General features: G+C 33.0%; 1 protein-coding gene, 1 long non-coding RNA gene and 1 pseudogene across 3 annotated transcripts; 2 read left to right on the top strand and 1 right to left on the bottom strand.

Annotated features, from left to right (window-relative positions):
• The first annotated feature begins 222 nt into the window (after positions 1-222).
• Positions 223-4114, top strand: LOC107821797 (uncharacterized). 2 transcript variants are annotated; one of them, XM_016648254.2, is made up of 2 exons: positions 223-360; positions 3061-4114. In XM_016648254.2, the coding sequence occupies exon 2, from the start codon at positions 3138-3140 to the stop codon at positions 3783-3785; it is 648 nt and encodes a 215-aa protein (XP_016503740.2). In that variant the 5' UTR covers positions 223-360; positions 3061-3137; the 3' UTR covers positions 3786-4114. The 2 variants fall into 2 exon arrangements, with proteins under 2 accessions (XP_016503740.2, XP_016503742.2); XM_016648256.2 differs by having other exon boundaries at positions 236-360; positions 3090-4114.
• On the top strand, positions 1126-2304 carry LOC142171797 (phenylalanine--tRNA ligase beta subunit, cytoplasmic-like; annotated as a pseudogene).
• Positions 4115-20713: 16599 nt separating the features above from the next.
• LOC107821799 (uncharacterized) lies at positions 20714-21361 on the bottom strand. Its single transcript, XR_001656237.2, has 2 exons — positions 21086-21361; positions 20714-20981 (listed from the first exon to the last, which is right to left on the bottom strand). It is a non-coding gene; the product is annotated as an uncharacterized LOC107821799 (long non-coding RNA).
• Positions 21362-22591: the final 1230 nt, after the last annotated feature.

Below are 22591 nucleotides of genomic sequence, written 5' to 3'. Positions count from 1 at the left end.
AATATTAACCCAGCAAAATGCGGACTACAGAAGTTGAAACATGGCCGCAGAACCCTCTAAAGAGCATTTTTGACATAGTTTTTTGGAGCCCTATAAATACGAATGAATTTTTTAGGGCATGTTTCATTCGTTGAAATGCCCATTTTTATTTCTTTAAGAAATGAAATGTCATCCTTGCCCCTAATTCTCCACAGAACAAAGGGCTAAAACCGGGTTTGGGTTTGGGTTTGGGTTTGGGTTTAGGTTTAGGGAAACATTTCAAGGGTTTTCTCTGAACCCAACTGTGCCTGGCCACTCTCTGCCTCTCTGCTTTGCACAAGTGTTCTTCTCCGTCGATTCCTACTTCGAATTCGAGCTTAGGTATGTCTCTATTGCTTCTCATGCACAGCCCAAAGTTCATTGCTTTTTCATCCATTTCCAATAGTTTTAGATTCTTGATTGTTTTTGTTTTTTGGGCTGAATATAGTAAATACGAGAGTGTTAGCACTTGTGTTTCATTTGATATAGTGATTCTAGATCTAGCAATTGATTTAAGGTATCAGTTTTGCAAAGAAATGTAGGCGGAACGAATTGTTTCTGTGAAAACTGCTTAGCAGCAGTAGTTACCTGTTCTTGTAGCTGTTGCCCTAATGAGACGAGCTGGTGCTCTTGCTCTAGCACCTCCTATAACCTCTTTCAAAGGTAGATGCATTGGTCCGGCTTCTCTTTCGGTAAACACCTTGCAATTTTCATGAGAGCGCTTCCAATCCGTTGCTTTCTATTACTATCTTCTATGTAGAAAGTTCAAAAATTTAAGAAAGAATATAGTTTATACTCATGGCGAACGAGTCGCTAGCTCAGTGGTACTTTACACACTTATGCTTATGCACCCACTGATTTTAGTTCATGAATGTGCACTTGACTGTTTCTCAGACCATGCAATGGAATTGCTGCCAGTGACATGTTAATATTGGCATAACATATAGGACCCCTCTGAACTTGGCTCCGTTTATTAGTGCACACCTAAACTATCGGTTTGCCCCCATCATTAATGGTGCACATTCAGCCATCACACCACAAACAAGGAATGTTTCATAGAGTATACAGGCACAGATTTTACTGAAGGCCAACATTGTTTTGAACACGATGGTAGCTATGTTTTCAGTGCACTGTGAAAAGAAGTTTGAAGTTGAACCAGTTAAAGTAACATATCCTGTGGCCTGGACACCACGGTTATAAAAATAAAAAGTAACATATCCTGTGGCATGGACACCACGGTTATAAAAAAAAGTAACATATCCTGCTAGCAAATCGTTTGTTTATCCTGTTCTATCAATTTAAATGTGGAAGTGCCTTTGTCCTACATTACCAGCATTTGAGGAGATCCATCACTAGGGGACAAGGTGACTAGTTTGTTGCAAAAAAGGCAATTGCATACGGAGAAGACTGTCTCAGAAGATAAAAAAGCAAGTTTATTGTATCTATTCCTTCAACATGAAGTGATGTTCTTTCTCCATGTGATGTGGCGGCGGATGTTGCAATTGCTTATGCTATAATGAAATCCTAAAGACAAAACCTGCATCTTTGAATCCTTTATCACTCAGTAAATTTAGAGAACTAATGCGGATGGAGGTTGCAATGTCTGGTTATACGGAAGAGTGACTTAGATTTTGTGTTCCAGGAAAGAAATTTCATCCATGTTGCATAATGAAGAAGATAACTCAGCAGCAATCAGTGCAAATTCTCGTCATCTGAATTTGAGGTTGTTCAGACTATTCTCATGTCTGGTTACTGAATACTGTTGGGCATAGTAAGGATCATCCAAAACCTATAAAGACATTGGAAGTGGGTGATATAGTTCACTTAGATGACACAAAAGATGTTGGTGCAGAAAACTGTCGCCATCTTTCTGCTCTGTATTATGTGGTGTGAACTTAGGGTTTGTGTTAATTACATGGTCTAGTCGATGGAATTATGGAAGTGCCTAGAATTCCTTTTGTATCACCTGGGATCCCCAGTCTACTACAAAAAAAACTTTGATAAGCATGTGATTCTTCAGGCAAGGCCTGCTAACATTATCTTATAAGTAAATTGAATTAGTGTTTTGGGTTGTGTATTCCAAGTCCTTGAAGAGTTTGACATGGCAGATCCCTGCTCCATTGTGGAGCTTGATATGCTGTGTTTCTTGTAATTTGGTTTCTCGGGCAACAAGTTATGCCACATTGCTTCAGTAAATTATTCATAGCTTTGTTTATTAAGGATGTTTTGGTCTGACGCCAGCACTCAGAGTCGGGAATTGCGGAGATAATTTTGACTACTGTCTTGTAGCAAGTGATACTTTAGTGATGAGGTGTGATGAAAAGAATGTTTTGTTAGGTGGTCTTTATTTTTATTTTGGGTCAATTTAGTCACCACTCTGTTAGTGGTTGTTTGGTACAAGGGATAAGGATAATAGTCCTGGAATAGAGTTTGGGATTGTATTTATCCCATGTTTGGTAATAGGTATTAGATAATACCGGGATAAGTGTTACATTAAAATGGTGGGATTAGCTATAACATATAGAAGGTGGGATAGCTAATCCCATGGGATATTCCCGTTAGTCCCTTAACTCCCTGCCCCGAACCTTTGTGTTTGAAATTATATCTTCTTGTGATAAGTGATAACTATAGATGCTAGCCTCACTGGTTTGTTTATGATAATGATCAAAGAAAAAGATTTGAGTGGTGCGTAGATATATAAACTGTGAATGGTACATAGGTGTGCGCACTATGCAGAGTTGCCCCTTTTCTCTTTCATAACAAGAAAAAAAACTTGACATTTCTCTGGACCTTCCTGAAAATAAATTGCTCATTAAGCCTCTTTCTGCCATGATTTTCAGAAGAAATTACATTCTTAGTGTAATGTCTATATAAGGTATTGAACTGTGTATGATATATGCGGTTACTAACTTGTTTCTCATTCACAGTGCGACACTTGTTACTTTTTCTTTTTGATCCTTTAGTAGTGCCACTATATGGTCTGAAATTGGAATAGTTATATACTTGCATATGATTTTAAATTTTGCATTTTGGTCTTCGCAGGCTATTGATTGACCTTTCTTTTGAATCAGATAGATGGTTGCTTTCTAGTTCAGTTTCCTGTATAGCAGAATTGAGAAATGAGTTTGATTTCATGTCTGAGGCATCGTTTGCCTGGTGTACTTTTGAGACAATCGGTTCGATTGAATGTGGCTGACTCCTGTTTTATTACCTCATCTGTGTTTACTCGACACTTTTCTCGGCCTGCTAGGAAAGAGGAGGAAAACGAGGAAGAAGTAGAGATTGACCAGAGAAAGCTTCCGGCTGATTATGATCCTGCAACTTTTGATCCTACCGAGCATCGTAGTCCTCCATCCGAGAGGGTATGGAAGCTTGTAGATGATGTTTCGGGACTTACATTGGTTGAAGTTGCAGAACTGTCGTCCATTATTATGAAGAGGTTGGGCATGACTGAGCAACCAATGGTCGGTGTTATGAAGGCAGGAGCTGCTGGATTGGCAGCAGCAGCTATGAAGGGACCGGAAGCAGCCAAGGAAGAAAAGAAACCAGAGAAAACTGTTTTTGAACTTAAACTGGAATCATTTGATGCTGCTCAAAAGATAAAGATAATCAAAGAGGTCCGCAGTTGTACTGAGTTGGGACTCAAGGAAGCAAAGGAGTTAGTCGAAAAGACTCCTACTATTTTTAAGAAGGGGGTATCAAAAGAAGAAGGAGAACAAATCATTGAGAAGATGAACGCTGTTGGAGCAAAGGTTGTTATGGAATGATAATGAGCAAGACATTTGGTTTGATACTGAGTTAATCCAAAAGTATTTGAAAACTAAATTATGCTTCATTAGGCTATGCATTTTTGTAGTCTACTTTTCTTTCCTTTTCCAAAAATCCCTCAGCTGTAGCTCACAAATAATTGTGTCCATCATGTTTGATTGACATGCTTAGCAGAAGGAATGCGACTTAGTTGTAGTCTACTCTTCTTTGATTGTACTGTGGGATTAATGATTCTTTTCTTATGGGTGGCTGGTTTGGAAGGAAATGTGTTGTTACAGTGCTCATTGATATCTAATGCACGAAAGGCGTGGACTTTTCTCTTTTGTTTTGATATATTCTATGCAGAAAGCTTAAGCTTGACTTTATTCCTTATGCAGAATCCTTGATTTTTATTTATTTATATATATATATATATACTATATTAAAAGCACGAAGTTCCTTAGCGAAATGTTGTTCGCCTTTTTTTATCCTTTGAAAACAGATTTCATACTGAACAAATATGTCGTTTAATTATTTTTCCTACAATTTAGGAGTTTGAAATCAACTATAATTATGACTATTAAATTTTGTCTTATTTGAACTGTGTAGGAAGTCCTAATATTTAGTACTTTAAAATCGATTAATATTTTTCCTTATGTAAATTCTTCCTTATTTGAACTATTTAACACAACTATATTTTTGTAATGTTTTAAACTTTAACATCAACTAAACTTTTAATTATTGAAAAGGACGTGTTTATAAATCACAAAACATTGAATAGGTAGGAAGTTTGTAATGCAATGTACTAAATTACAATTCCTCTAATATGTTCTGTTAATCTGGTTAGAATACGCTTGTTGGGATCGAACAATAATTTGTTCACATTTTGGTTAATTTTAGATGATCTTCTTTTAAATTTGTGTTACCTTTGTAGTAAATATGTGATTTATATATATATATACACACACACTAAGCTCAACAATTGCATTATAAAATATTGGATTGCTAATTTATAAAATATTTTATTACTAAGCTCAACAATTAGAATAACAAAGAAAAATATTTGAAAATATAAATGAGAAAGAGACTGAGCGAAATTTGGTCCGCAAAAGTTAAATAACACTAACGGTTCAACAAGCACAAAGATCCAAAATAAAAAAGTAATTGATTCTTATTTTTTAATTTTTATTTAGAAATAAAATTTTGCATTTGATAAAAGTATAATTAAAATTAATATTTCAAATATGGGACGAGTTATATATCTTACACTATTATTTTATATCTACACTTATTTATATCAAAGTGAATAAAATCGCCAGTTAAAAATTCGTAATCTATTTATCTGCATCTACATATTTTACACTTTATTTTATAGCTCAAGCATATTCTTTAATATAACTTTAATGTGATTTTATTGAAAAATAATAATTCTTCTGATACGGGTACTCGCAACGCGCGTACACTAAAATTAGTACTATATTAAAATCACAAAGATACTTAGCAAAATGCTGTTCATCTTTTTTACCCTTTTCAAATAGAGTTCACACTAGACAAAATAGTCATTTAGCCATTTCCTTAATATTTGGTACTTTGAAGTCAACTAAAACTTTAGTTATTAATGTTTTCCTTATTTGAATGACTACACCAAAAAATCCTAATATTTAGAACATCAAAATCAATTAAGTTTACCTTATACAACTAAAATAATTAGTTTATAATTTTTTTTCTTATCATCTACGTACATAGAAATTAGCAATGTATATTTAATAAAGCATTTTTAAAGCTCCATTCATATGTGGTATACTTTTTTACAAATAAAGTATTTAAACTATTATATATACATTAATATATAATTATTTACTTGAAAATATACTTATGTAATTAAGTGTAGTTCATGTTTTTGACTACATACAGTATTAACCCATTCTAACCATTTTAAAATCATGAGTATTATGAAAAATATAAAACCCAAGTTTTAAAATAAAAGGGACAACTATATGGAAAAATAATGAAAATATATCAATATACAGCTCACTCAAGGTAAAATACTCTTAACTTAATCATTGGGCAAAATTATAATTTAATTATTATTTAATATTTAAAACTTTTAAATCAACTAAAATTTTAGTTATTAAATAACTCTTTATTTGAATTATGCATGAAATCCTAATATTTAAAACTTTAAATCAATTAAGATTCTACCTAAAATAAATTATTTATTATTTGAAGTGTGTACCATAACTATAATACCTTTTATGTTAATTTTTTTTAATATTTTGAACTTTAAAATTGACTAAATTTTATTTATAATTTTTTTTTTAATAATATTTGAAACTACACTCAATAATTATTTCGACTTGCAAACATCATTTCTTCTACATGTGTTGAATGTACTCAATAATTATAAGCAACATAAAGACAATAATTATTTTTCTATTAATGTATGCAAACTTGAAACAATAAGGATGAAGCATAAAATATATTCTAATTGAGTTATTGTTAATTATCTTTTTTTATTTTTACAAATATTCTAACAAATTACAGCTCCCTACAATTTTTATATATTAATTTATTATTATAAATTATTGACTCAACATTAGTCATTTTTAAAGTTTATATTTTCACTTATTAATTTTTTCGTAGGAGCTACATGTCAGCCTCATCGTGATGTATTAACGCATAAATATAATAATAATTTTTATTAGATATTCTTACAAAATTTTGAGAACTTTCATTTGGCTGGATTTGGGATACATACATACACATATGAATTTTAAATTTATTTTTGTTATAACTCAAAGACACTATTTAATGTGATTTTTTAAAAGTTATTTTCTTATTGACATGAGAAACACGCGTAAACCTAAGACTAGTTTATAGAAACTGAATGGTTGTATGCAGAATGCTTGGCTAAGGATTTGCTTTCATTAGCTTTATGGTTACTCTTGTAAAGCACATTTTGTGTTCATATGATTTGCTGGTGATGCTGGAACTGAACTATACCCCAGTACCCTAGTACACAAAATGAGGAGGATAGCTGATGTAAACACACCCTCATCTCATGAAAAGACACAAAGTGACATTAATAGTGGGCTTAGTTCAAGACTAAAACTGACGTTGCTAGGGCCGGGCCGGTTTGGGTCGAAAAATTTAGTGACCGGCCGGCCACCAACCCGAGTCGGATACCTAGTTTTACAAATCGGGTTTAACGAGGTCTGGTTCATTCGGTCAAAAATTGAATCGAAACGGTTTCGGGCCTAAGGGGTTGTTTCGGGCCGGATTTATTTTAAAATTTTTTTATTGTATTTTGTATAACTATCGTAATTTATATTAATATAAAGTAAAAATATAAAACAAAAAAATAATCTTATAAAAAGAGTGTTTGAATAAAGGAAGCAAAGATTTTAAAATTCTTATATTTGAATATTTCATTAAGAAATTAAGATAATAGAATACAATGGAGATAGAAAAAAATTGCACTTATAATTTGCAAGTTCTTTTTTTATTTCAAACTTGCAAATTAAAGTTTACATCTAACAACAACTAAATTAACGAAAAAAGAGTAAATTTAAAGTTTAATTATTAAATATAAATCTAGAACTTCAAAGGTTTTGCATTGCCTTAGTAAGTTCTTCATAATCAATATGAACTTCTTGGCCATCTTCTGGAATGTTAAATTCAGATGGATGACCATGTGTTAATATATCTTCAAGTTCCTCGTCTTTTGGTTTATCAACATCTTCACGTCCCTGATTTCTTCGTTTCGATCTAATCCAATCTTCACGTCTCCTAGTTGTTGTCTTGCTTGACTAAATGCACTCTCTGATGCAACAGTTGAAGTTGGTACATTCAGCACGTCCCGAGCCATAATGGAAATAACAGGAAATTACTTTTCATTCTCATGCCACCATCCCAACGGTAAAAATTTCTTAGTGTGAGACTCTGATTGCTTTTGCAAGTAGAATTGAAGTTCATCAATGTTCATGCTACTGGTTTTAGTGGAAGGAAATGTAGCCAAAATATTATAACCATCAAGGCCTTCATCTTCATCCATATTAGCAGATGCAGTAGAAGTAGTATAATGCATAGTGAGATTAACATTGCCTACATTAATAGTAACATCATTAATTATATTTGCAAAATAATTGTATAATTATTATAAATAATCATTTAACTTGTTCATACAATAATATATATCTGGGGTTTCAGTTGGTCAAATCTCCATATAACTATATAAAGCATTGATTAATTGATGACAATTAGACATATTTACAGAAGGATTTAAAACATCACCAATTAAGTAAATCGGAGGAATAGAAAAGAAATATTTTTTGAATTTGGCTTGCATTTTTCAACAACATCCTTATATTTTTCTTTCTTCTTAAATTTAGAGAGTAGAATAGAAATTTCAGCTATATGTACTAAAGCCATAGTAACAATAGGGTAATATGCTCCAGAAAACTCAACAGTAGATGTATACAATTTATGTAAAAATTGAACAACATCATTAATGGCCTCCCAAGTATTAGTTGTTAACATATGGTTTGGATCAGTACAATGCGCATTAGCAACTTCAGTTATTAGCAATCTATATTTGTACCAACATTTTAAAAATAAGTATGTATAATTTCATCTAGTAACAATTTCATTTGGCATGAATCTGGGGTTAAGGTTATGCTCTGTACACTTAGTCTTAAATTCCCTAATTCTAGATTGTCTATTATTTCCTTGAATAACACCCACTGCTCTTCTAACATGAGTAATCTCAGTCGAAAATAAATCAAGGCCACTTTTAACGATTAAATTATAAACATGGCATGCACACCTAACATGAAAAATTTCGTCTAGTGGTGGTTTCAAATGTAGTCTTAATATTGAAATAGCGACATTATTGTTAGAAACATTATCAAAAGACATACACAATACTTTTTTATTAAGATTATAAATTCAACAATTTCGCAAATAGTAGTACTTATAAAAATAGCAGTATGGCTTTGATTTTCATCATATTTAAAAGCGATAATATATTTTTGCATACAATAATTATCATCTACCCAATGACATGTAATTGTCAAATAATCATTTCCATTTACAACATGACCAATATCAGAAGTTAGAGAAACTCTACAAGGAAGGTGATCAAACAAATAACGTATGTATGTCTGATATTGTCCATGAAGTCTAAAGATATCAGAACTACAAGTACTTCTAGGGATACCTTTAAATAAGGGATTATAATTCCTTTAAATATACATAGTCAGATATGATGAAGAAGCAATTCTAGGGATACCTTTAAATAAGGGATTATAATTCCTTTGAATATACATAGTCAGATATGATGAAGAAGCAAAAGAAAAAGGTAGACAACCCAAATCAATCATTTTTTGCTAACTCCTCACGACCCTTCATTTTATCATATTTCATAAGTCCTCCCGTACTAGAGTTTAGAGTTCCTTGATTTTCATCTAAATCAGAGCCCCATTCTATAGGATGATTAATTTTCATATGTATACTAAGTGTTCCAGTCCCCCCTAAACTTCCTCCAGTCTTATGTTTAAAATCATCTTTATAAATTTTGCATATAACTCTATCAGAATTCTCTATTTCATCAAAAAAATTCCAAACCTTACTTCTTTTTCTCCGATTAGTAGTCAGGGACACAAGTGGTCTACTACTACCGCTACGGCCACCACCCCTGCTACCAACTCCAACACTACTAGGTGTAAGTGGTGTCTCATCTTCAATTTCTCATTCCTTATCTTCTATACCGAAATCTTCATGTAATTGTTGATAATCTATATTATTATTAGGTGATGTTTTAGAAACATGTGTAGAGTCATTTAAATTACTACTAGATGTTGAAGAAGTATCTCTTTTTCTATTTTTCTGATTACCCCGATTAGCAACCTTATTACAAACTCTTTTTGCAGTATTAAACATATTGTGAAAATTTAACTACTAATAAAACTTAAATATGCAAATAAAATAGTAAATAAGATAAAGAGTTGGAGGGAGTGCACCGAATTCCGCAATAAATTGAACACTTGATGATTTTCGCAACTCCAATGTTACCACGAAGAAACGTCAATTGTTCAAAGTTCAAAGTTCAAACTTCAAATAATACGATAAACTAAATTCCAAAAAAAATGAGAGCCAAATAGTTGATTGCAATTTAGGTGAAGAATGAGAGAATGACAATTGAGATTTGAGAATTTGAGTTTGAGAAATGAGAGATGAGTGAAGAAATGAAGAAGAGAGGGGGTATATTTATAGATTTTCAAAGGGCTAAATTAGTAATTACGAAAAGTATTATTTTTTAAAAAATTGCCCAAAAAAGGGGCCATTCTTGCAAAATTTCCGTTGGGCAACGGTCAAATTGGAAGCTGATCGTTGCCAAAGGTCAAATGCATTTAAAACAAAAACAAATTTCAGAAAATAGCCGTTGAACCGGTCCGGTTAACCGGTTCAACAGTTATTTTCTTATACCGGTTTCGACCGGTATAAAAATTATATACGGACCAATCTCCCTAACTCCCCAAACCCAGCCCCCTACCACCGGTCCGGGCCGGTCCGGGTTACTACCGATCTGGGCCGGTCCGGAACCGGGTCAACCCGGCCCGTTAAACCGTTTTAGTCGAGACTAAAACTGAAATTGCTAGATAAGCTACTATGAGTATGTTTTCAATCGCCAAACTATTTGGGGTTAGCTATATGAGCTTTTTATATTCATTTTACTTCAATATGATATGTTTCATTCCAATGTCTATATTTTGTCTTCTAGGACAAATCTGTAGTTCTCTAAATCTCATACTTATCTCTATACTATACTATACAATTTCTAAAATGGAAAAGGGCCAAAACTATCCCTGAACTATTAGAATTGGTACAAAATTACCCTTTCGTCCATCTATTGAGCCAAAATTGTCCCTATCGTTAAAGTTTTGGCGAATTTAAACCCCACTCCAAATCTATCAAACCTACCCGTATAACCTGACCCACTGGATCAACCCGACCCAAAATTGGTGTAGCTAATTATCGGTTCTGTCTTGCAAATTGGTTTTAGATTCCATGTCTATTTGTTTGAAATCTGCTGCGTCAACCTTCAATTTCTACTTCTCTCGATATTTCTGCTGCGTCAACCTTCAATTTCTATTTCTACTTCTCTCGATATTATTTTATTTTTTATGGATTATTATTATTATTATTATTATTATTATTATTGTTATTATTATTATTATTATTATTATTATTATTATTATTATTATTATTATTATTATTATTATTATTATTATTATTATTATTATTATTATTATTATTATTAGGAATTAAACAACTAGGAGTATTGGTTTCAAATTATTTATCTTCAATGACGGCAAATTAACCAGCAAAAGAGAAATATGCCAAAAGAGACACAAACATAACATGGTTTGGTCAATTGACCTATATCCACAGGAAAAAATGTGCAATCAACTATAAAAAGAGAACACAAAATATCAAGAGAATAATAGGCACATACAAGTGGCAGGCTAACACTCGTCTCACAAATTCTCCCCTAAACGAGACTCTTAATGTAATGACCCAACCAATCGTTTTGAGTTCTAGCATCCCGTTCTATGATCTGAGACCTTGAGTAAGTTCATATAATATTTTATCAATTGCATGTATGGTTTGGTTCGGGTTCCAAGAGGTTCGAAAAGTGATTTGGAACACTTAGTTCCTAACTATAGGTCTTAAGTTAAAAGAGTTGACCAAAGTCAATAATTTGGGTGAACGTGCTCGGATTGGTGATTTGAAAATTTTGATAGGTTCATACGATAAGTTTGGACTTATACGTATCTTAGGATCGGATCTCGGGTGGCCTAGGAAGGACTCGGCTTTTGGTTGAAGTTGGCAATTTTAAGAATTTATGAGTTCATAAGTTTAACTTGGAATTGATTTTTATGTAATTGCATTTTGTTTCATATTTTGAGCTTTTGGATAGGTCCATATAGGGTATTTAGACTTATCGGTATAGTTTGTAGGGGACCCGAGGGGCTCAAGTGAGTTTCGATGCGTTTGGAGCAAGTTTTGAAGGATTTGAAGTGTTGAAACGTAATTTTCTGCACTTGATCTGATTTCATAAGAGAACTGACCCTAATCTATCAAGTATTTGATGAAGATTCCTTGATGAGAGTCGTAGTCCTTTGAATCTAGTTTCCAAAAATTTAAAGTGTTCATCATTCCGATATGTGTAAGACAAGCTATGGATATTTTAGTGAAGGAAGAGAAGTGATGTCATTCTTGAAAATCTACACTATAAATTGATGCACTTGTGTATATAACCTCATTTATATACTTGACTTTCATCTTATCATTATAGGAGCAAGGGGGCTAGGATTGAGGCAGATTTTGAAGTAATTTTCTCCAAAGACGATGGGGTAAATGATTCTTACTTGAATTTATAATTATAACATGAATCTATTATCAGTTTTGCCTTAGAATTCAAGGATTTAGAAGAAGAAAATTGGATTTTTGATTTGAAAGTTAAGAAAGTGTATTTTGGGGGTTTTGAATATCAATTTGGACTCGGTTTTAAAAATTAATCACATATTTAGAATCGTAAAGTTATGGGTCAACGAGATTCGACCTTGACCTTGGATTTTGACTATGTGGGCATGGGGTTGACTTATTTTATTTTATTTTTGAGATGTGATTAAAAATTAAAGTTTTATTAGTTAGACTTGGTTTATATAGCTTTATTTGACCTTTTTGAGTATTATTTGGGATAGATTGGGCTCGTTTGATGAATTTGGAGTTAAAAAGGTAGATTTTGATGAATAGAGTTATTCCGGGATTATGTAAGTATCTTGCTTAACCTCGACTTAAGAATTTTTTTCTAAAATGGACTTATTTGCTAAATACTGGGTGCTCGAAGGTGATGTATATACGAGGTGACGAGCGTATATGCGGTCAGCGAGGTTATACTATATTTGGGAGAGATTATAGACTATGCTTTAATTATTTGTATGACTATTGAGCTTTCTTATTCACGTTAGAGATCATGTCTAGGCTTTTGATGCTTTATTTGGATATGATGGCTGTTTGTATGTTCGATTACATGTTGGAGTCGTAGTCATACATTATACATATGCATACATCATGCATAAAGATTATCTCTTGTACACAAGCATACGTCCTATATGTTTATTTCTCTATTCATGTTCATCATATCTGCTTATCTCATGTTCATATGTAAATACCTGTCACGACCCAAAATCCAACTAGTCGTGATGGCACCTAACCCAACCCTCCAGGTAAGCCAATTAACAACTATCCAATTTAATGAGATTTATTAAGAAAGGAAATGATAATACATCGCTTTTATACAAGATTTTTCCAAGGACCGGTAGTACAAATCACGAGTTTCTAAGATTTAAAATTTATAAGCTAGTATGAAATAAAGTACATCATCTGTTTGAAATATACATGAACAGATTAAAATTCTAAAGCTACCAAAGTTCAAGATGCAGCTATGATCGTAACGCAGGTACATCTTCAAATCCAGCTCCCGCCGTGCACAACAACATCAACATCTAACATCTGCACGCAAGGTGCAGAAGTATAGTATGAGTGCAACCAACCTCATGTACTCAATAAGTAACAAACCTAACCTTAGGTTGAAAGTAGTGACGAGATGGAGCAAAGGTCGGAGTCCAACACCAATAGCCAACAACAGTTCATAACAACATAATAAAAGTGTTAAAAGAAGTAACTCAGAGATATATTGCTCATCTCGTTCACAGTTCCGGAAAATAGGCATGCTTTTCAAGTATATCAGTGAAAACTCAAATCTTTTACCGAAATCACCAAAATATGAGTACGTTTGTAAAACTGTGATTTTTTCCAAAACTTTCAACATGTAAATGTTTCATTTTCCAATGGAATGAGGAAAATACATCTTTATGCATACATGTCAATGTGTATGTGAAGTCATGAATGATGCAATATCGGACAACATGAGGAAAATGCATCTCTATGCCTGTATCTCAAATGTGCATGTCGAATGCAATGCAACTCAGTGATGTGATAAACCATATGCATACTTTCAGAGTATCAATTCACTCAGTCCTCATAGTCACTCAGTCCTCACAGTCACTCAGTCCTCCCAATCACTCAGCACTCGCACTCGGCACTCGCACTCAGTAGGTACCTGCGCTCACTGGGGGTGTGTACAGACTTCGAAGGGGCTCTTTCAGCCCAAGCGCTATAACAAGCTAATCATGGCATAAATCAATAAAACATGCTGCGACGTGCAACCCGATCCCATCATAAATCAATAATACCTGCTGCGGCGTGCAGCCCGATCCCATCAATATCCTCACAATCAGGCCCTCGGTCTAACTCAGTCATCAATCTCTCTAGTCTCTCGGGCTCACAATGTCATGAAAATCAGCCCATAATGATGATGTGATGTATCAATAAATAGTTACAGAGACTGAGATATGATATGCAAATGAATGCGTATGACTGAGTATGTAATTGCAATGTAAGCAAATAACTCAATAGCAGAAATGACCTCAGTGGGTCCCAATAGGATAAGCATATAACCTAGATATGGTTTCTAGCATGGATCACAACTCAATTACTCTAGCACGTAGAGATTTCATAGATACAAATAAGATTAGGTAACTATACAATACCATAGAAATAGTCGAGTCATAATTCACACGGTGCACTCCCACACGTCCGTCACCTAGAATGTGCGCCACCTCAACACCAAACACATATCACGTATATTCAGGGGTTCATACCCTCAACACCAAGTTTAGAAGTGTTACTTACCTCGAACAACCCAAATCCAATACCGAGCAAGCCAAGTGATGCTCCAAAAATGCCATCTCGCGTGTACCGACCCTCGAACGGCTCGAAACTAGCCAAAAGAAACTCAATTACATCAAATAATTCCAAATGAAATAAACCCAATCGATAAAGGTCGAATCTTTAATCAAAGTCCAAAATCAACCCAAAAGTCCATCCAGGGCCCGCGCCTCGGAACTCGACGAAACTTATAAAATCTGACAACCCATTCAATTACGAGTCCAACCATACTAGTTTCACTCAAATCCGACTCTGAATCGATGTTCAAAACTCAAAAACTCACTATGAAACTTTAGGCTAAAACCCCCAATTTCTCTTTAAAATTCATAATCCAATTAACAAAACGAAGATAGAATCACGACATATAATCATAACTGAGTATAAGCACTTACCCTAATCCTTGTGATGAAATTTGCCTCCAAAATTGCTTCACTCCGAGCCCCAAATCTCAAAATATGATAAAAGAACCAAAAACCTTGATTTATAGCTTCTACCCAGCATTTCCGCATATGCGGTCAAATTGTTGCATCTGTGACCTCCGCTTTTGCGGCAAAATCTCGCTTCTGCGAAGCCCTATGAAGACCAGCCTTTCCGCACCTGCGGAATTTTCCCGCTTTTGCGCACACGCAGGTGCGCCAACCAACACACGCTTCTGTGCCACACGTCGCTTCTGCTGCTAAACTTACGCTTCTGCGGACGCGCAAATACGCCCTTAATTCCGCTTCTGCGATCTTCCTCGCCCACGTCTCACTTCTCTTATGCGACCCCTTTATTTCTTCTGCGACCATCGCACCTGCGCAAAATTAGCAGTAGGTGTGATCACACCGGATCCTTCCACCAGCAGCCTTAGCCAAAAAGAATTGATCCAAACGATCCGAACCTCGTTCGAAACTCTTCCGAGCCACTCGGGACCCCTTCCGAATATACCAACTAGTCCAATAACGTAATGCGAACCTACTCGAGGTCTCAAATCATGCATAACAATATCGAAATGACGAATCGCACCTCAAATCATACTTAAATGAACTTTGAACTTTCAACCTTCAAAACTTCCGCCGAAATATATCAAATCAACTCGGAATGAACTCAAATTTTTGCATATAAGTCCCAAATGACATAACGAAGCTATTAAAATTCCCGTAACCACAATCCGAACCCGCTATCCACAAAGTCAACTCTCGGTCAAACTTACGAACTTTCCAAACCTTCAAATTTTCAACTTTCGCCAATTTGTGCCGAATCCTTCTAGAAATATCCAAATGCAAATTCGGGCATACGACCGAGTCCAAAATTACCATTCGGATCTAACAAAACCATCAAAACTCTGTTCCGGGGTCAAATTCACAAATGTCAAACTTGGTCAACTCTTCCAACTTAAAGCTTAAATCATGAAATTCATTCTTCCAAATCGATTTCGAATAATCTGAAAACCAAAACCGACTATTCACATAAGTCATAATACATCATACAGAGCTACTCATGCCCTAAAACTACCGAGCGAAGTGCAAATACTCAAAACGACTGGTCGGGTCATTTCAATATCCCTACATATGGTACTCTTACATGGACTGAGATTATGACATATGAGTTATCCGTGCGGTTGAGATAATTATGGCACGTGAGTTATCCATGCGATTGTTATAATTATGGCACGATGGTTCATTCCGTGTGGATTGATGATTGATTTATGAGATATTGATGATTGATTATAGAGCTATAATATTCTGGCATATGGATTTCGATCCATTCCTTTGTAGTCACGTAAATTGCCTATTCTACCTTGAGCCGTGTGTGCACAGTTCGACACGGGGAATGTTAGGGTATAAGAATTGTCTATTATTGTAAAGTTTGAGTTTTTATCAAGCATCAATATTCTAGACTCATGTACAAACATTCATGCATATCATCTACATATGTATTTGCAAGCATTTTATACATATGTAGGACTTGCTAGTGGAATGTTAGACACATGAAGGTATATGATTGATGTAAAGGTTGAGTTTTCATCCTGCACAAACATTTTAGACTCATGTACGAGCATTCTTATAAATGCTATTTGAGAATTAATGTGAAGTTGATTCTTTATCATACATAAACACTCTATATTCATGTAAAAGTATTCAGGTTAATGTTACTTGGTCTACATCTTCTTTATATGCGAATTTGCTATATTTGTATGTGTTTTTGATATGATTAACCGAAAAGCATGCTTATTACCTTTATCTTGGATTGTGCATCTTATTATTGATGTCCGTTGTTCCTTTGTTATTTCTCTACTTATGAACTGCACATGTTTTATTAAGTGAGTATCTTATGACTAAACCTCGCCACTATTTCGTTGAGGTTCGTCTTGATACTTACTGAGTACATGAGATCAGTTATATTCATATTATACTTATGTACCTTGCATGCAAATATCTGGAGCCGAGCTATTGCGAAATTCGAGAACTAGCATTGAAGATGTACTAACATTCTAGTTGCAAGCTACTATTGTTTTCATGGTAGTTTAGGAGTATATTTTTGTTTATGTATATTCAAACAGATGATATATTTCCTTCATACCAACATTGTATTCCATCTCTTAGTTACTCATGACTTATAACACCTGTTCTTGGGGTAATCTGTATAAAATTTCATTTTTATTTATTTATTTGATAATCTTTGGTTTGAGATGCGTTATGTTGGTTGGCTTGTTTATCGGGTTGGATTAGGTATCATCACGATTCCAGTGGGATTTGGATCATGACACTCAAACCCCTTATGCTTGATGCTACAAAATGAGAAAGTATACTTAATTTGTAAAAGTACAAAATATTTTCCTCCGAATTTTTTTGTAGCTAACTATGAGATATTTATAATTTCCTTTTAGAAAAACAAAATCTTTCTTCAACACAAAGAAAAATAAAAAATGATTAAAAAATCAGAGCGATCACCTAATACTATGATTAATTTTTTAAATGATTGATTGTAAATTATCAACTTACAAAAGTTAAACTCACACTACTAGAAAACTGCCTAAAACTGTTCAGAAATACAGACCGAAATAGGTCGGAAAACTGAAAAAATCGATCGATTTTCGACCTACTTTAATCCGTCGAAATTAGGCTGGTCGGTAATAAATAGCGACCAAAGTCGGTCTCTATTTTCGATTGATTTCGGTCGGTCAATTAAATTTTACAAACGACCAAAAAAGAAAAAATCGACCGAGGTCGGTTGGTATTTTTAATTATGCAATTAAAAAATGCACCGTATGAGAATCGAACCGGGATTTGTATTGTGGCAGGATATTATTCTACCACTAGACCATTGGTACATTTTGGTTTAAGACTATCTTTTATTTTATGTGTACCCTTTAATTGCATTTTCGCGCAAAAATAACCGACCGATTTCGGTCGGTTTTATTAAAAATATAAAATTACCGATCGAAATTGGTCGATTTTTTAAAGTGACCGACTGAAATAACCGATCGACTTCGGTCACTTTTTTGAATATTAGTTTTAATTTATTTTATATGAAAAATCGACCAAAGTTGATCGATTTCTTAAAAAATAAATTTCGCGGAATGCCAAAATAATTTCCCGCATTTTTGCGCTAAAAAAATTGACCGAAATTTGTCAGTTTCATAAAAAAAAATTAAAAAATATAATATTTTGAAAACCAACCAACTTTGATCGATTTTTCGGTCGATTTTAACTGAATTTCTAGTAGTGTCAATATTACTTACTTTAGGCATCAGAGATTATTGGGTCTCCACTTGCAACTAACAATTCTTTTATGTTATCTAATTGAGACCTTTTGACTAATCAGCTATACGAACTATTAAAACTAGGGAGAAGCAGCCTCCCTACAATTTTAAGACTTAACAAAATATGCTGTAAGAAGACAATTTAGACTGATTTCTCGAAAATTGATGTTAGTAATAAAGTAAAAGTAAATCATTTCATCTATTCAAGAATGTCGTGTCCACTATTTGGCGAATCAACTTACACTAACCCTTTCTGAAAGTCTGTTAAATGTAAAATTTACATATTGTAGTACTTTTTAGAGTTTTAAATTAATTATCTATTTTAAAAATAAATTCAGTTCCTTTATGATTTTTATATTTTGAATTTATTTTTAGATGAAACTCCAGGTAGACAAGCATCTTTTTTGGCATTTAAATGTAAAATTTAGACATATTCGGGATAATTCTTAATCTTCTATCGGAATTTTTGGTCTTAAAACACCAAGAGAAAATCTGTCTTTTTTTTTTCTTTTTCATTTTTGGTTTAACTTGATAAATTAATCAAGTTAACTTTTGATAGTTGCAATTATGTATTCAACTTCACAAATAACTATCGAGGAATGTGTCAAGATGAATATCTTAAACAGAGATTTTAGTTCGCTTCATGAGTATAGTGAAATTCTAATTTTATGAATCTTGCACTAAATTTATGAATCTTGTTTAAATTTTCCATTTCTTTTACGCTTTTGATTTCTTTTGTCACAATAAAACATAATCAAATTGGATATATTTATTTCAAGCTTTATATATTCCAAATAATCTTCAATTGATATTTGGCTTAATAAAAAAGTTTGGTCTTCCACTCCTTCTCAACCCCAACAGAAGAAAATAGGAAAAAACCAAATAATTGTTCAAACAGCTTACAAAGTAAAGCACTAGTGTTAATTGTTAAAAAAAATAATCTAAAAAGAGAATAAACTTTAATTAAAAATCTAACACTACAAGGATTGTTTTTTTAAATATTAGGCAAAACTGTGCCTCTGCCGTTCTCGGAGGGTAATATAGGGTAATGGTAAGGTTGCGTACATCTTACCCTCCCAGACATCACTTGTGGGAATTCACTTATTTGTTGTTGTTGTTTTGGGCAAAACTATTCTTTAATTTTTTTCATATGTTATTTATGATAATTTGTTTTTTTCTACATAGTTAAAAGATTCTGATCACTCGTATACTAAAGTTTGAATTGTAATCTCCTGACAACAAATTGTATTTTCTCAGTAGAAAACTGAGTAAATTTTATGGGTGGTCATTTAACTTTGTGTTAATTACGCAAAAGTCACATTTCTTTCTTTTCGTTACGTAGAAATTATTTTACTTTGCTCTATTTATCACAAAAGACACCTTGGCAAGATTTTATAATACTTTTCCTTGAAAAGTCTATTATGTCCTTGACATTATAAACCCTCTCATTTATGTAATACCTTCTATATTATATACTATATAATATATTTTTACCTAGGTATTTTACTTATAATTAAAATAATTTTAAATTATTTTATTTATTATTTTTATAATATATCCATATATTTAATTTTTTTCATGGCACTCAATTTGTTTAATCATATTCAAACATGAACATAATTTAAATATAAAATTGATAATGTTTTTTAAATATTTATTTAAAATAATAAAAATAGATTTGTTTAACAAATGATAATTATTTATAGTCAATAAAATTTTTAAAAACAATTTAAAAGATATTTTTGTTTAATATTAAGTTTTTAAAGCTTTATCTGTTAATATTATTTATTTGAAAGTATTAATATAATGTATCATTTTGCTAAATGTGAGTATTTTATTTATTAAATTAATGGGTATGGCTTGGCTGACAAATCAATGAGCTTTGATTTTTTAATTTTTATTAAACATATTTCATTAAAGATGATTAAGAACGTGGACTTGAGATTTGTTCACGGTAGTGTTATTGATAAATTTAATAATGCTACTTATATATCTTGAAAATTAATTTAGGAAAAAATTAAATGTGCGAATATATTATAAAAATCATAAATAAAATAATATTAAGTTATTTTAATTATAAGTAAAATACCTGGGTAAAAGTATATTATATAGCATATAATATAGAAGGTATTACATAAATATGAGGATTTATAATGTCAAGGGCATAATAGACTTTTCAGGTAAAAGATTTGTAAAATATGGTCAAAGTGATTATTGTGATAACTAGAACATAGTAAAATGATTTTTGTGTAATAAAAGAAAGAAAAATGACTTTTTGATAATGAACACAAAGTTGAATAACTTGTACGTAACAACAGAAAGAAAAGTGACTTTTGGAAAGTTGAATTATGAAATTTACTCTAGAAAACCTTTTGTAATAATAAACTTATATCTTTTGTTAATGAAATTGGAGGTGAGAATCAGAGATCTAACATGATCCCGAACTACTTTTCTCGAATGTCTGTGATTGTTCTTTATAATGACTGAACAATCATGTAGTTTAAGAAATCACGAGTTTGGTGGCAAGTTCAAAAACTAGAAACTTCAAATTCTATCCTTTCATTATTCTCATATCATATCTCTCAGATACCTCCTTGTGCCATTTAAGATTGTTCTGCAATGTTGGGCGAGAACTAATGTTAATAATAAGTAAATAAATAAATAACGGAGCTTTGAAAAATTGTTGAACAAAAATATTAGAGTTATAAAAGCACTCACTCTCCAACTTCTCTGTTGAAAGTTTCGGTGAGTTCCTCAGTATTTTCATTATAAGCAGCAAGAGAAGATTTGAGGGCTTCTTCAGCTTTCTTTTCCAAATAAGGGTCAAATTCGGCAATGTTGGCATCCAAGTTTGGGATTAAAGAAGCAAAAAATAAAAGGGAAAAGAGAAAAATGACTGAATTACAACTAATGGAGGCCATTGTTCTCTTTCTATTTATTTATATTCTCTGTTCAGCAGCTATCTCTTGTTTTATAAGTGATTTTTGTTTTGCAGATGAGTTCCTAAAGCTTGGGAGTTGGGAAGATAATAATAGTAAACAAATATATACCACTAACGAGAAACAGATAGGGAGTAACTTAAGGGGTAACAATTAACGGATCACCAATAAAGACTTATTTGAGGTGGACACCAACAGTTTTACGAACTAACTTTTGAATGTTGGTGCGGGAAAACTAAGTCACGTCTTGCGCTCCGGCCTTAGAAATGAAAAACTTCTTGTTAGAATTTATACGATACAAATTTAAGTTAGTCGAAATAACGAGTATGAAAAGAATAATAAAATAATAAAATAAAAAAATAAAAAAATTGATGAGGCTGTTAGTAAGCCAATTGTTATTGTTGTTGTTTGGTGATTATAACCAAATTGCAGTTGATAAGGCACCACTTGCCCCCGGTTGTCGTGCAGCTCCAAGATTGTATTGATTTTGTTGTCCTCATTGCTGTCCACCATCTTTCTTGGCCATCAAAGTTGCTCACATAATTCATATCCTCTTAGTAGTTCTGGTTATCGCATTCACCACTCCATGAGCAAATGTATGGCTAGTTATGCAAGGTGTGCATAACCTTCAATCCGTAGTATTAACTATGTGAATCTGTTTTGGCGTAATTCATCAATCTTTTTGGTCCAAATGCTCATCTGAGTCATCAAGGTCGCAAGGTCCTCAACTATTGAATTATTCGGGTCTAGAGCCATTGAAGGGACTACATGGGTGAGTGTTAAGTCACTCGTGTTACATCCTGAATTTTGAGTTATCTTATCCGAAGAACTTTACACTCTATGAATAATTTGCTTAAGAATACTCCACCTGCTGAAGTATCAACATTAGCTTTCAAACTGTTAACCAGCCCTAGAATCACTGTACCAACATCAGATCTGGAATGCCATGGTGTAGACACTTTACCAACATCTCTTTGAATTTTTCCAAAGTTTCCTGCAATGTCTATGTTGGTTTCTACTTGAACTGCAAAATCTCATTACTTTGCTTTACAGTCTTGCTTGGTGGATAGAATTTGTTCAAGAATTGCTTGACTAATTTCTCCCAAGTAGTTATGGAGTTAATTGGGAGCGAATTGAGACAAGTCTGTACTTCTCCAGGCACTGAGAATGAAAATAGTAGTAGCCTAATTGCTTCCGGTGTCACATTGGGCTGTCTCTGAGTGACAAAAATTGACAAATAAATTGCAAGTGCTATTCTAGATCGATATGAGACTCAGAGAACAAT

Source organism: Nicotiana tabacum, chromosome 17, assembly GCF_000715075.1.
Source record: "Nicotiana tabacum cultivar K326 chromosome 17, ASM71507v2, whole genome shotgun sequence".
Lineage (NCBI taxonomy): Eukaryota > Viridiplantae > Streptophyta > Magnoliopsida > Solanales > Solanaceae > Nicotiana > Nicotiana tabacum.
Note: the sequence above shows the minus strand (reverse complement) of the source record. Positions and strands in the feature narration are given on the sequence as shown.

What these genes read in the sequence shown, in the direction of transcription:
- LOC107821797 (XM_016648254.2), top strand. Translation starts at nt 3,138, where the DNA reads ATGAGTTTGATTTCATGTCTGAGGCATCGTTTGCCTGGTGTACTTTTG.